At 42.6% G+C, this 12,432-nt stretch overlaps 1 protein-coding gene across 7 annotated transcripts in view; it reads right to left on the bottom strand.

Annotated features, from left to right (window-relative positions):
• Positions 1–269: 269 nt before the first annotated feature.
• MOSPD1 (motile sperm domain containing 1) overlaps positions 270–12,432 on the bottom strand; it is a 69,118-nt gene continuing 56,955 nt past the window's right edge. For 5 of the 7 annotated variants that reach the window (XM_033946797.1, XM_033946795.1, XM_033946793.1 and 2 more), the window contains exons 5-6: positions 3,961–4,119; positions 270–800 (exon numbers count right to left, since the gene is read on the bottom strand). In XM_033946797.1, coding sequence (XP_033802688.1) covers positions 769–800; positions 3,961–4,119 — 191 coding nt within the window. In that variant the 3' untranslated portion in view covers positions 270–768. Of the gene's footprint in view, positions 801–3,960; positions 4,120–12,432 lie in introns of those variants that run through there. The other 2 variants (XR_004539653.1, XR_004539652.1) reach the window with 2 other exon arrangements.

Below are 12,432 nucleotides of genomic sequence, written 5' to 3'. Positions count from 1 at the left end.
TATTAACTAATACTTATGCAAGAAGAAATAGTTCATGCAATTTTCTTTAACTTATTAGGAGGTAAATTCCTAAAAAAAATCAAAACTCAAAAACAGACACATAATATCTGAGAAAATATTTAGTGATCAGGGTACTCACAGGTAAGAGGGTTTCCCCAAATCTAAGTCCTCAATTTACTGTACAAACAATTGATCTACACAGAAATACTTTAACACATGGAATGGTAGAACCTGACATTAGGACTCCTAGATAATGAGACAAACCTTGGTTTGATTTACCTTTTATTTCATGGCTATTAGTGATACCATGCCTTACAATTTAATTGAAAGATGGATCCGTTCTTTGCAAAAACTGTTCCTCTTAGCGGTTCCTTTTTCACTGATGCAAAATGTAATACTTCTAAGCCATGAATTGGCCTGCTCAATACACCTGGTCATCTTTAAATACCAATGAGGTGATTTTGGAAAGATATAAAATGAAATATGTTTTAATAAAAGTTTTTTGTAAGTGTTCATATAAAACACAATTTCTTAAAATTTGCTTCACAGGAATCACAGAACAAAAGCTTCCTATTTGCCTGTAACGTAAGCACCCAATGTGCCTGCAGTCTTTCAGTTACAATTATACATAAAGTTAAAATATATATTACACTTCTGAAAATATTTAAAACCACTGTAGTGTTTTTTTCCATACAGTATTAATGGGCAAAACAAGGCAGTCCACTCATGATGTGAAAATTTATATTTAGAGCACAATTAAATCTGTGCTCATGTCCTAAGGATAACCATTGTGATAAGACCTGCAAGACATAAAAAGAAAAGAACAAGTCAGAAGCAAAGCCATGATTTCACTTTTACAGATCGTTCATCGCTTATTAATTTGATATACTGCTTCCTTCATAAACAAGACAAAGCAGTTTACAAAACTATCATAATTAACCCTTCCATGCATACTAAATTATCGCCAACTTTACACACCTGGGTCATTTTGACCCCATCACTTAAGCACAAAGTTGCTTCAGCTTAATAATTTAGCAAATTCTCACTGTCACGGCACTCAAGTGAAACATTTATGTTTATAAAGCAGGTCAACAGAACGGTTGGCTGGGTAACATCATTAAGAACTCCTCATCCTATCTTAGCTTTAGAAAACTAGTTAAAACAAACTTGTTTAACCGATTTGTAACCAAGAACTCTTAAAGCCTTATCTCTGTATTCTACTTACATGTACTCGATGTCCCTACATTGTGACTATTACTCTGCCTTTCGCTGATTACCTCTTTAACCCACTTACATGTATTCGACAACTTCATTGTAATTATTTCGCTGATTGTCCAGCTCTTCTTATTGTAAAACGCCTCGAACTACTATGGCTTTGGCGGTATATAAGAATAAAATTATTATTATTATTATATTTAGGCCTACAGCACAACCGGTGATGTTCCGGTAATGTTTCAAAAATGTTTCTTCTCTTATTCAGCACATTCACTATACAAATGTAAAAAATGGCTGTTAGCCATTTCTTTTACAGCAAGACCTAACAAAATATTTTCACATGTTTTCAACTTCTCTTATCTCATTTTGGAGATTTGGAGATACATTACGACTTTTTCAGTGCTGTATTCCACTGCTGACAATGTTGCCTTCATAAACCTGTGGGGTCGATTTGAGCCCAGGTGTATATAATCAGTATACTGTATTTTCTCGCATATACCGCGCACACCCTTGCGCATTATACAAAATTTTTTTTACATAGTTCCACCCTCCCGACGTCCGATTCACCCTCCCCGCAGGACCGCTCGCACCCCCACCCCGAAGGACCGTTCGCACGCACTCGCATCCCCACCCCGAAGGACCGCTCGCACGCACTCCCACCCGCACCCCCATCCTGAAGGACCGCTCGCACCCCCACAGCCTCCCGACCCCCCCATCCTACCGGTGTCCTGCTGCTTCCTCTTGGCGGTCCCGACACCCGACACGATCGGGGCAAGAGGGAGCTCAAGGAGGACCTAAGGCTCCCAGGCCTATTCTGATTGGCCCAGGCGCCTTAGGCCCCACCAGTAGGCGGAACTTTGGGACGGATGGGCCAATCCGGCCTCATTCCGTTGTTGGCTGCCTGCCGGATAGGCGGGTTTGGCTCCCGTCTGTCCGGCCAACTACACAAAGGTACGAGGAAGGGGTGTGGGGGTGTCATGGGGGTGCGGCCAGGGGGGTCGCGGGTCGGCTGGGGGAGCGGTCGTTGGGGGGAGGGGGGTTTGTGTCGAGGGCAGGAGGGCCTGGGATCCCTCCTGCCCGTAATGTAGTGCGGGGTAGGGGGTCGCCATGGCCAGGAGGGTTTGGGCTCCCTCCTGGCCCGAACAACTAGCGGGGGGGGGGGTTGTCAGGGCCAGGAGGACTTGGGCTCCCTCCTGGCCCGATATTGTCAGAGAGTTGGGGAGTCGGCGGGGCAAGAGGGCTTGGGCTCCCTTTTGCCCCGATCGTGTCGGGGAGTCGGGGGGGGCAAGAGGGCTTGAGCTCCCTCTTGCCCCGAACGTGTCGGGGGTGCCGCGGTTGGCTGGGGCAAGAGGGCTTGAGCTCCCTCTTGCCCCGATCGTGTCGGGGAGTCGGGACCGCCAAGAGGAAGCAGCAGGACACCGGTAGGAGCTTCTACATGATGGGGGGAGGGGGTCGGGAGGCTGTGGGCGTGCGAGCGGTCCTTCGGGGTGGGGGTGCGTGCGAGCGGTCCTGCGGGGGGGGGTGAATCGGACGTCGGGGGGGGCATCAGGCTTTCAGGGTGGGGACAGGACTTCAAGGGGGAGAGGAGAGTCGGGGCGGGCGAAAGGAGAGTCGGGCAGCATGCGCGGTATACAGGTGTGCGCGATATATAAAAATTTCTGTACATAAATTTGTGTTTTTCGCGCGCTATACCCGTGTACACGTTTTACACAGGTGCGCGTTATCTATGTGAAAATACGGTACTCATGTTAAACTAGGTTAAAACAAAAAAATTCAAAAGCTGTATTTATCACAGACGACAAGAAACGCATTGTCTGTTTCTATTGAAAAGGTACCTAGAATTTGAAATCAAAATTAGAATTTATAAGTAAACAACTAAACTAATTTGTCAGGCTGAGGTCAAAATTACCCTAGGTGTGTACAGAAGGGTTAAGAAAGTTTAAAAGTAGAGCTCCATAAAACTGATAGAAAAGCACATCCATTCAAGATTAGTTCACACATATTTTTACCTCATGCTCCTCAAACCGATACCCCCATTGCAGGTCCCAATCACACTAGTAGTTATTAAATGCTAATAACTATAAGACACACATACAGCAAATGAAGAGAGTTTCTTTGTTTGCTCTAATGTGTAATGTAATCAGTATTTTTAATAAGAAATACAAAAGGGTTACTCAGCTAATGAACAAAGATTCAGCACAGCCTTGCATATTTCATTCATAGTAACATAGTAGATGATGGCAGATAAAGACACAAATGGTCCATCCAGTCTGCCCAACCTTACCCACTCTTTAAATTACCGATTTAATTTAAATTTTTCTTCTTCTTAGCTATTTCTGGACAAGATCCCAAAGCTCTGCCCGGTACTGTGCTTAGGTTCCATCTACTGAAGTCTCCATCAAAATTCACTCCAGCCCATCTAAACCACCCCAGCCATCAAAGCACTCCCCAGCAAACACTGACTGAAATTCATAGTAACATTTGAGATGATGTATGCATGATTTCAACAGTGAATATATCACCAGCATTCTCTGTGCAACTTTATTTTACTGTGTTTGAAAGATGTGGCTCATGAAATCTGGAAAACTTTCATACAATTTTCTTGGTGGTGCTGTATCAAAGGAATCAGAACCCACAAGAAATTACTTTTTTGTCTGTCTTCTTACAACAAGCCTCTTAAGGGAACAGGTTTCACAAGGGTAACAAAATAAATAAATAGAACTGTAATCACACAAGAATGCTTACCTAAAACATAAGCAGCTACTAATTTTTGATTAACACTTAAATGGAGGTAGAGAGGCACTACAGATTCCATTTCCCCCAATGTTGGTAACATAAGAGCTGCAATGCAGACAATTCCAAGGAAGACGGTCAGTAAACTAGGTCCTGAAGAGGTTCTGTGCTCTAGAAATTAAAACAATCTTTTATCTTCTGAGTGAGGAATCCAACAATATACCCTATTAACTCTATATAAGAAGACTACATACAAGCTACCATAAATTTGTAAATCTCAAATAGGCAGATGTACTAATGTGCAAAGTAAATTTCAGAAAATGGGTCTTCAAAAATGAACAAACACACCCATATTTCAGTATTTTGCACATTTTGTCACCTGAAGCCCCTTTTTGCAAAGTAACTCTGAGAACTTCTAAAATTCTGAATTATTGAGCTGCTGTGATATAATATCTTTCAAGGTAGCTTACAAATTCAGAACCAAGTGAAAAGCAGTATGTAAAACATCTTTGGCTGATTTTTGCAAATAAAAAGAAAACATTACATCTCATTAAGGTGTCATATCCTTTTTTGCCAGTTCCCATATAGTACAACTTCTAGCAAAAGTTTGCTATGGAGTCCATTTATATGAGTAACAAACTTTTGCCAGAAACAGGCATATTATTTGCAGGAAATCTCATGGCTTAAAATATCTGTCCCATAGATACCAGAGAGAAAACTAGTGTCTTTATGATATTAGTAGCCTAGGGGCCAAGAGAGTCGCATGAAATGGCTCTACTTACTATGAAACAGGGAGAACCTCAGTAATTGCCGGGGGATGGGGCAGATGGAGAATCATAGAGGAGTGACTGCTTCATATGACGACTCATTTAAAGCTTCCCAGGAACAACAGGCACATATTAGCAGTCCAAATCTCCCAGTGAGAACAAATGCCAACTTTATTTTTACAGAAGCATTATTCAATTTGCATGTATTTGTGTGTTTTACATCTCATTATATACAGATCACATGATACACTGAGCTGAGGCAGAAGTGTGCTGCCTGAGCTCCCGGGCCTCGAGTCGTCAAACGATTGATTTTGCTGCCACACGTGCTGTGCGAGCCCACCAGGAGGTACCCATTACAACACTACTAGCGCATGGACAGATTTCTGTCCACTCTACTGCCGCCGATGGCAACCAGAACAGCCAAGAAAGACCGCGACCGTCCACCGCAAGGCGCAGACAAAATGGTGTTGGTAAATTCACCCGCGATCCATCAAATCGTTCTAGAGGCGCTGCGCGAAATCACACAGGCGGTCACAGCGGCTATACAGCCTGGAATGGACCGCCTTTCTGAGCAACTACTTAAACTGGAAAACATGCTTGCAGACACCACTCGCCGCATAACGGAACTTGGAACCCAAGTTTCTCAGCTGGGCCCAAGATAAAGCATTTCAGGAACTGCAGGATCTAACATGGAAGCAGGCTTAGAAAATCGATGACACAGATCCAATCTACGCTTTTTGGGCATCCCAGAAACGGTGTCAGGGGCTACACTGTTACAGGCTCTGGAGGTATGGTTGGCAGATACCTTTCCCATGCGGGATGGTTTGGGCCCTATATGCCTGAAAAGGGTGCATCGGCTGGGCAGGGAACAAGCGGGTGGCACGTCCGCGGATGGTCATCACCAAACTGCTTAATTATAATCACAAAGTTGAAATCCTGCACAAATACAAGCAACTCCAGGACTCGTTAAAATTTGAAGACTCAGAGGTGCGGATTTTCCAGGATTATTCGATGGCATTGACCGAGAAACGGAAATTGTTTTATCCGCTCTGAACTACATTGGCGGAGAAAAAGATACGGTTTATATTCCTTTACCCTGCAATTTTGCGCATACATCATCAGGGCCAATGGCATACATCTGACGCATCTTTGGAAGCAGCTAATTATATGAACACTCAAGTGTTACGCCATTCTGACCTTACCTGACTGAGCCTATTGACAGCTCGAAAACATCTTTGGGCAGCCACTACTATTTTGGTTTGGTGGTTACAGAGTGTCCTGTTTCCCTGCAATTACGGGGACCCTTTCTTCTCAGCACTCTCTGTGCCATATGTTTTGGGTATGGGTATCATTTGGTGTGGTATGTTAAGGTTATAATTGCCATGTTCACATATGCTTACTGTTTCTGCTGTTTGACCAATTCCTCGTTTATTTACTAGGTAAAAATAGTTTCTTTAATGATGATTAATGGTGGGAACTCGGGGCCTGGGGTGGCATTACTTTGTGATCTCTCATACCTCTAGGGACACTTTGGTGTGGGCCTTTAGCTGTGCTTGACTTGCAATGAGGGAGGGGGGATGGGTTGGGTTGGAGAATTTTGACATTTTGGTTATGTGTGATCATCTTCAGGATCAGGGGGACGATTAGGTCCAGATACATATGTTTGGTTTTCTTTACATGTGCACTTAGGAGCAATTTCTCAACTGGTTGTACACAGGCTGGTCCCGCGTTTCACTTTGCTATCCTGGGTTGGGCTGGGAGCCTGGGATGGTGCATTCAGACCGCAGTCATTTTTGTCTGACAGATCCATTCCTCATCTCACCAGACAAATAGCTAATACATTGTGAATTATATCATGGAATGTATCAGGAATTACTTCCCCTATAAAAAGAACTAAAATTTTAAATCAGTTGAAACGGCATAGGGCCTATTTAGCCTGCCTGCAGGAAACCCATCTGACAGATGTGGAGCACTCTAAATTGAGGAGCTTTTGGGTGGGCGCAGTTTATGCTGCTTCTTCCACACAGAAGCGGGCAGGTGTAGCGATCTTAATACGTAAATCATTGCCCTATACTGCTAGAGTGGTAGAAAGTGATCCACAGGGATGATACATGTTACATTTGACGGTGGGCACATACTCGTTTTACCTTCTAAATGTGTATGCTCCCAATACATATGACCATTCCCTTTTTGAAGGTCTTACAGCTATGTTGCTAAAAGGATCCGGTATTCCTTGCAGGAGACTTTAATCAAATCATGGACCCGAGTTGTGATCGCTCATCTCCAGGGCCTTGTATAGGGGAAGCACAAACAAGGGGTATCCCATATCTTTGTGCCACCTTGGATTTGGTGGACCCCTGGCGTTTACTGCACACAACTGAAAGGGATTATACACATCGCTCACGCGCACAAAGAACGCTATCTAGAATATATTATATTCTCACCATGAGCAGGGCCTTTTTAAATGTAGATTCTGCAGTTATAGGCCCTGCAGTAATATCGGATCATGCGTTGATTTGGATAGAAGTGAATGTGGGCTCAGGCCTCCGAGGTCCAGCACGCTAGCAATTTTCTAGCTACTTGTTTTCTGATGAGCATTTTAAATCATACTTAACAACTAAATGGGAAGAATATCTAGAGTTTAATGGTCAGCATCGTCAAAACCCCGCCTTGTTTTGGAGTACTGCAAAGGTGGTCCTTAGAGGAAATTGCATAGCATATATTATAGCTCAAAATCGACGTTTGTCAAAGGGAATAGTCTTTTTAGAGCAAGAATTAGCAGAAGCAAAAAGACAATACGCACAACAACTGACGTGCACTCTTAAGGAACACTTAATCTCAGTGGAAACGACCTTAATTCTTACATACATGAGCGTACAGTCAAGATGTTGTTATATCAGAAGTTCAAATACCATCACTATGGGAATCGATCGGGGAAACTCTTGGCGTGGTTGATTAAACAGGCACGGGGGCCACATTATGTGTCCGGCCTTCAGTCGGCTGCAGCATTCTACTGAACAGATAGCGCAGATATTTCATGATCATTTTCAGGGAATCTATGGTCGATGGAACTCGGGGGATAAGTCTCTTTTTAGGGACTATTTGGAAGATTCTGGCTTCTCTCTGCTGTTGGACCGAGATGTGGAGATTTTAAACACACCCATCACTACCAAAGAATTACTAAAAGACCATTCAGCTCCAGAGAAATTATTCTGCCCCGGGGCCAGATGGCTTCACAGCAGAATTCTACAAGATGTTATCAGTGCAGATTGGGCCCTTTTTACGTGAGTATTATACTCAGGCGATACAGGACGAGCAATTTCCAGTGGGAGCTACTGAAGCCTTAATAACACTGATATTGAAACCAGGGAAAGAGAGTGCAGCCCCCGAGTCCTATCGACCCATGTGGATATTAAAATTCTGTCTAAAATTTTAGCCGATAGACTTGCTATCCTTCTTCTGAACATTATCGCCTCTGATCAGGTGGGCTTTGTGAGAGGTAGACAGGCAGTGCATAATGTCCGTAAGGCACTATTAACCTTGGCTCATACACAATCACAAAATATTCCCATGTTGTTACTTAGACCAAGTAAATTGGACATATTTATTTGAGGTGCTGGAGTATATGGGGCTGACCGGTTGGTATGTCAGAGCGTTGCGGACATTGTATTCGACTCCAAGGGCAAGGTTGCTGGTTAACGAGATAATCATGGAACCCATCTTGATAGAAAGGGGTACCATACAGGGTTGTCCTTTGTCCCCCCCTGCTTTTCTTGCTTTATTTAGAACCTTTTTTTCGCACTGTATCTCAAGACCGCGATATAGCTGGAGTTGACTTTGCAAACCACTCAAAGTATTAGCTTTTGTGAATGATTTATTATTTACTCTAACTAATCTTTGCCACTCTATTCCCCACCTTATGCACATTCCAGATGAATTATGATTTTACTCGGGATTTTCCTTAAATTACCAGAAATCTGTAGCTTTGGCCAGCCCGACTGCATTACAACAATCATGGGAGGGGGACTTTCCTTTTACATGGGCTACTGCTTCTATTAAATATTTGGGGACTTGGATTCCTAGAGACCTTCAGACACTCTACAATGATAATATTTCACCCCTGCTGCCTGATACTCTGCAAAGCTTGCAAAATTAGTCTACCTTTCCCCTTTCAGTGGCGGGATGGGTGGCCTTATATAATGGTGCTTTTTCCAAAATGGTTGTATCGCTTTCAGGTGCTCCCTTTGTTATTATCTTATACTCACAATGCAACCTCACCAAGGGCCTAAAATGTTTTTTATGGGGGGGCAAACGGCCTCGCATGCAATTTATTAGGATGTGTCTGCCTAGGGACAGGGGAGGGTATGGTTTATTGAATGTTCGCTGGTATGCTCTGGCCTGCCAGATGAGACATATTAATGATTGGTTTAAATGTACTTCTTATTTTTCTGCTACCCCATTAGAATTATCTTTGTTAGCTCCTTACCATATCAGTTATTTCTTACATGTCTCTGACCCGAAGTTACGCCCAGTGGTGGCACAGTACCCTATATTTGCTCCAGCTCAGCGGACATGGCAATGGGTATGTAAATCTGCTAAGTTGTCTTCTGGGGTCTCTATGTATTTGCCCATCCCAGGCAATTGTTCATTTCCGCCTGGATTACAAAATGCTTCCTTCAAAAGATGGGATACGAAGGGACTACGATATCTTTTTCACTTTTGTTGGATGAAGGACGGATGGCTACTTTTCCGGCACTATGTCGTACGTTTGACTTACCGGACACTGATATTTTTGCTTATTATCAGGTACGACATTATATTCACTCTTTACCAGCAGAACACTTCACGGAGGACAGCCGGGAAGCACTTTCTGAACTTTTTAGTCTCTCAGCGCAACAGAGGATACCACTTCGCTTTCACCTTCTAAGCCTCAGGGACTGCCAACCGGGGCCGAATTTGGACATTTTGGCAGCGTCCTGGGCAGAGGATTTGCAATGCTCTTTGACAGCACAGCAGGTGCAACGAGTGTTAAAAAATATCAAGAAGGTATCCATTAATGTTAATCACTGGGAATTACAATTAAAGATTGTTTTGAGACTATATATATCACCTGAGCGAGCATCCCAGATGGGAATCACTCCCCACCATAATTGTCCAAAATGTGCTCAAGCACATGCATCTTTGGGACACATGCTCTGGACTTGCCCCCATATTCTGCAGTTCTGGCATAGACTTGGACAATATACTACAACTATCTGAGGCAGGCAATGGTCTCCTATGCCGAGAGCACTATTTGGCTATTATAACATAGCATCGCCAAAGCCTAAAGGGATGACAGCCTTTGTGACAAGAGTGTTGCTGCTGGGGAAAAAAGCTATATTGACTAACATGTTGTCCCGGGACCTGCCCACTTACAGTCAATGGAGATCCTTGATGATTATACATGCCTCTTTGGAGAGGAGACAGGTTGGCGATCTGGACTGTGGTCCGGGCCGCCGCTTCTGTCACACTTGGGAACATTTTTGGAGGGACTTTACTCGCCATGCATGAAGTAGATTATTGAATTTGTGAAGCTGACCACATGCTTCCTGAGATGATACTAGACTTTATTTCTATACAGGTGGGGGACTGGGGGGGAATGGATTGTGCACATGTGGGAGATTTTGCTGAATATTTCTGTATATTTTCTTGCACTTTGTTGGAAATTTAATAAAAATATTTAAACATACATCTCATTATACAGCTCACACTACAATAAAATATACATTTTTGCCATTTAACGCATGTTATTTGGCAAAAATAGTACATTTTCCCTTCATAGAAGGGATGGCAGATAAAGGCCAAATGGCCCATCCAGTCTGCCCATCCGCAGTAACCATTATCTCTTCCTCTGTCTAAGAGGTCCCACGTGCCTATTCCACGCTTTCTTGAATTCAGACATAGTCTCTGTCTCCACCACCTCTTCCGGCCCTTTCATGTACATTAGTAACTACCCTCCCTAAACTGGTTTAATGCATTTTAATACATTGAAAAAGTAAATGTTGAAATAAATTTTCTCAACACTCCATACTTAGTGTATGTGGTTGGAGTTAGTGAAACGGCACTTCCATTACATTTGTCAGCTAAATCCAACTGGCTACAATAAGAAAACCTCAGAACAGAGTTGTGTATTGACTGAATACAATACAATCCTCAAATAAGCTTAAAATATATTCCACTGGCATGCAAATTCAGAAGAAAAGCATGTATAAAACCTTCAAAGGAAGCTTAACTGAGAATTATACAATGTCAAAGGATGGTTCAAACATTTAATTTCATCATAAGTTCCTTTCTAATAGCCCACTAGACCCTGTGTTTACCTTTGTTTAAATTTTGGCACATTTACAAGGCAGTTCTATAACATAGGCACATGTTTAGAATTGCATATCAAAATTTTACACGATTAGCTAATGTATTTGCAAGGGGGTATATGCAAGAGTAGAGGAATGAGCAAGACTTAAGTGGACTTCCACTTACATGTATAACTCACAGAACACTAAATTAATTGTGGCCCTGCCACATCTAGGCTGGCATAAATGTGGGCACCTAAACATTAGGCAAGTTGATACAAGGTTATACTAGTATTCTCCAACAGAACCCATGTGCCTGGCTTGTTTTATAAAACAGGCTTCTACCTCGTGGCCTTGGGCCATCCAAATGGAGGCTCCAAGTTAGAGAATTGCCCCCGATGACTTTTCTTAGATTGATATAATAATTATGAGCAATATTCTACTTTTGTATGTTTTGTATAAACCACCTAGCACTTATTATGGGGTAAAAATGTTATTAAAGGAAATAAAATTATAAAAATATTAGGACTAGAGACCCTTGAATGAGGGTTTCTGTGATTTATGAAGTTGTTTCATATGCTTTGGTCTGGTAGGAAGCTTAGTATGGCTAAAATATGGGAAGATTAGGTTCTTACTTCGATAATCTTCTCTCTAGTAGAAAGACAAATAAATCTTGAACTAGTGGGTTATTCACTTCTATTTGTGAGTTTGTGTAAAAGGAGTCATCTACATTTTTCGGTTTCACCTCCCCTATCTCTGCATTGTGCTCTGTTCCTCAGTTTGTACCAAAGCAGCTGTCATCACCACAAGAAAAAGAAAGAGGGGCACAGCAACCTCCCCAACAAAGTCAAACCTGTTCTGCTCTTAATCAACTACCATTAAAGAAAACCAATGCCAATAGGAACATAAAAAGAAAGGTAGAACCCAATAGCCACCTACCTGAGTGCAACCAGCACTAGCACTTATGCAGTTCCCGAGGTCTCCCATTTGTCAAAACATTTTTTTATACACAACAGAGAGCTATTAACAAATCTCCCCTCTCAAGAAGGATATATCTGAAAACTGTGAAGACCTGCCAGGTATTCATCACTCATTAGACCTGTTTAACAGGAGAAGGTCAAGCATCTAGAAAATACATATATGTCTGAGACAGTTAAACAAACTAAACTGAAATATGATAGGGCGGGCCTTCAAGACTCATATGCTTTTCTACTAGAAAGAAGATTATTGAGGTATGAACCTAATCTTCCCTTCTAGTTCAAAATAATATGGGTCTTGAACCAGTGGGACGTACCAAAGCAGTCCCTTGAGTCTAGGGCACATGAGCCTGCTGCTAACATTGAGGTCCCAAAAGTGGCGTCCAGTTATACCGCCATATCCATCCTGTA

Source organism: Geotrypetes seraphini, chromosome 5, assembly GCF_902459505.1.
Source record: "Geotrypetes seraphini chromosome 5, aGeoSer1.1, whole genome shotgun sequence".
In the NCBI taxonomy this organism is placed as follows: Eukaryota; Metazoa; Chordata; class Amphibia; order Gymnophiona; family Dermophiidae; genus Geotrypetes; species Geotrypetes seraphini.
This window is presented reverse-complemented; position numbering and strand designations above follow the sequence as displayed.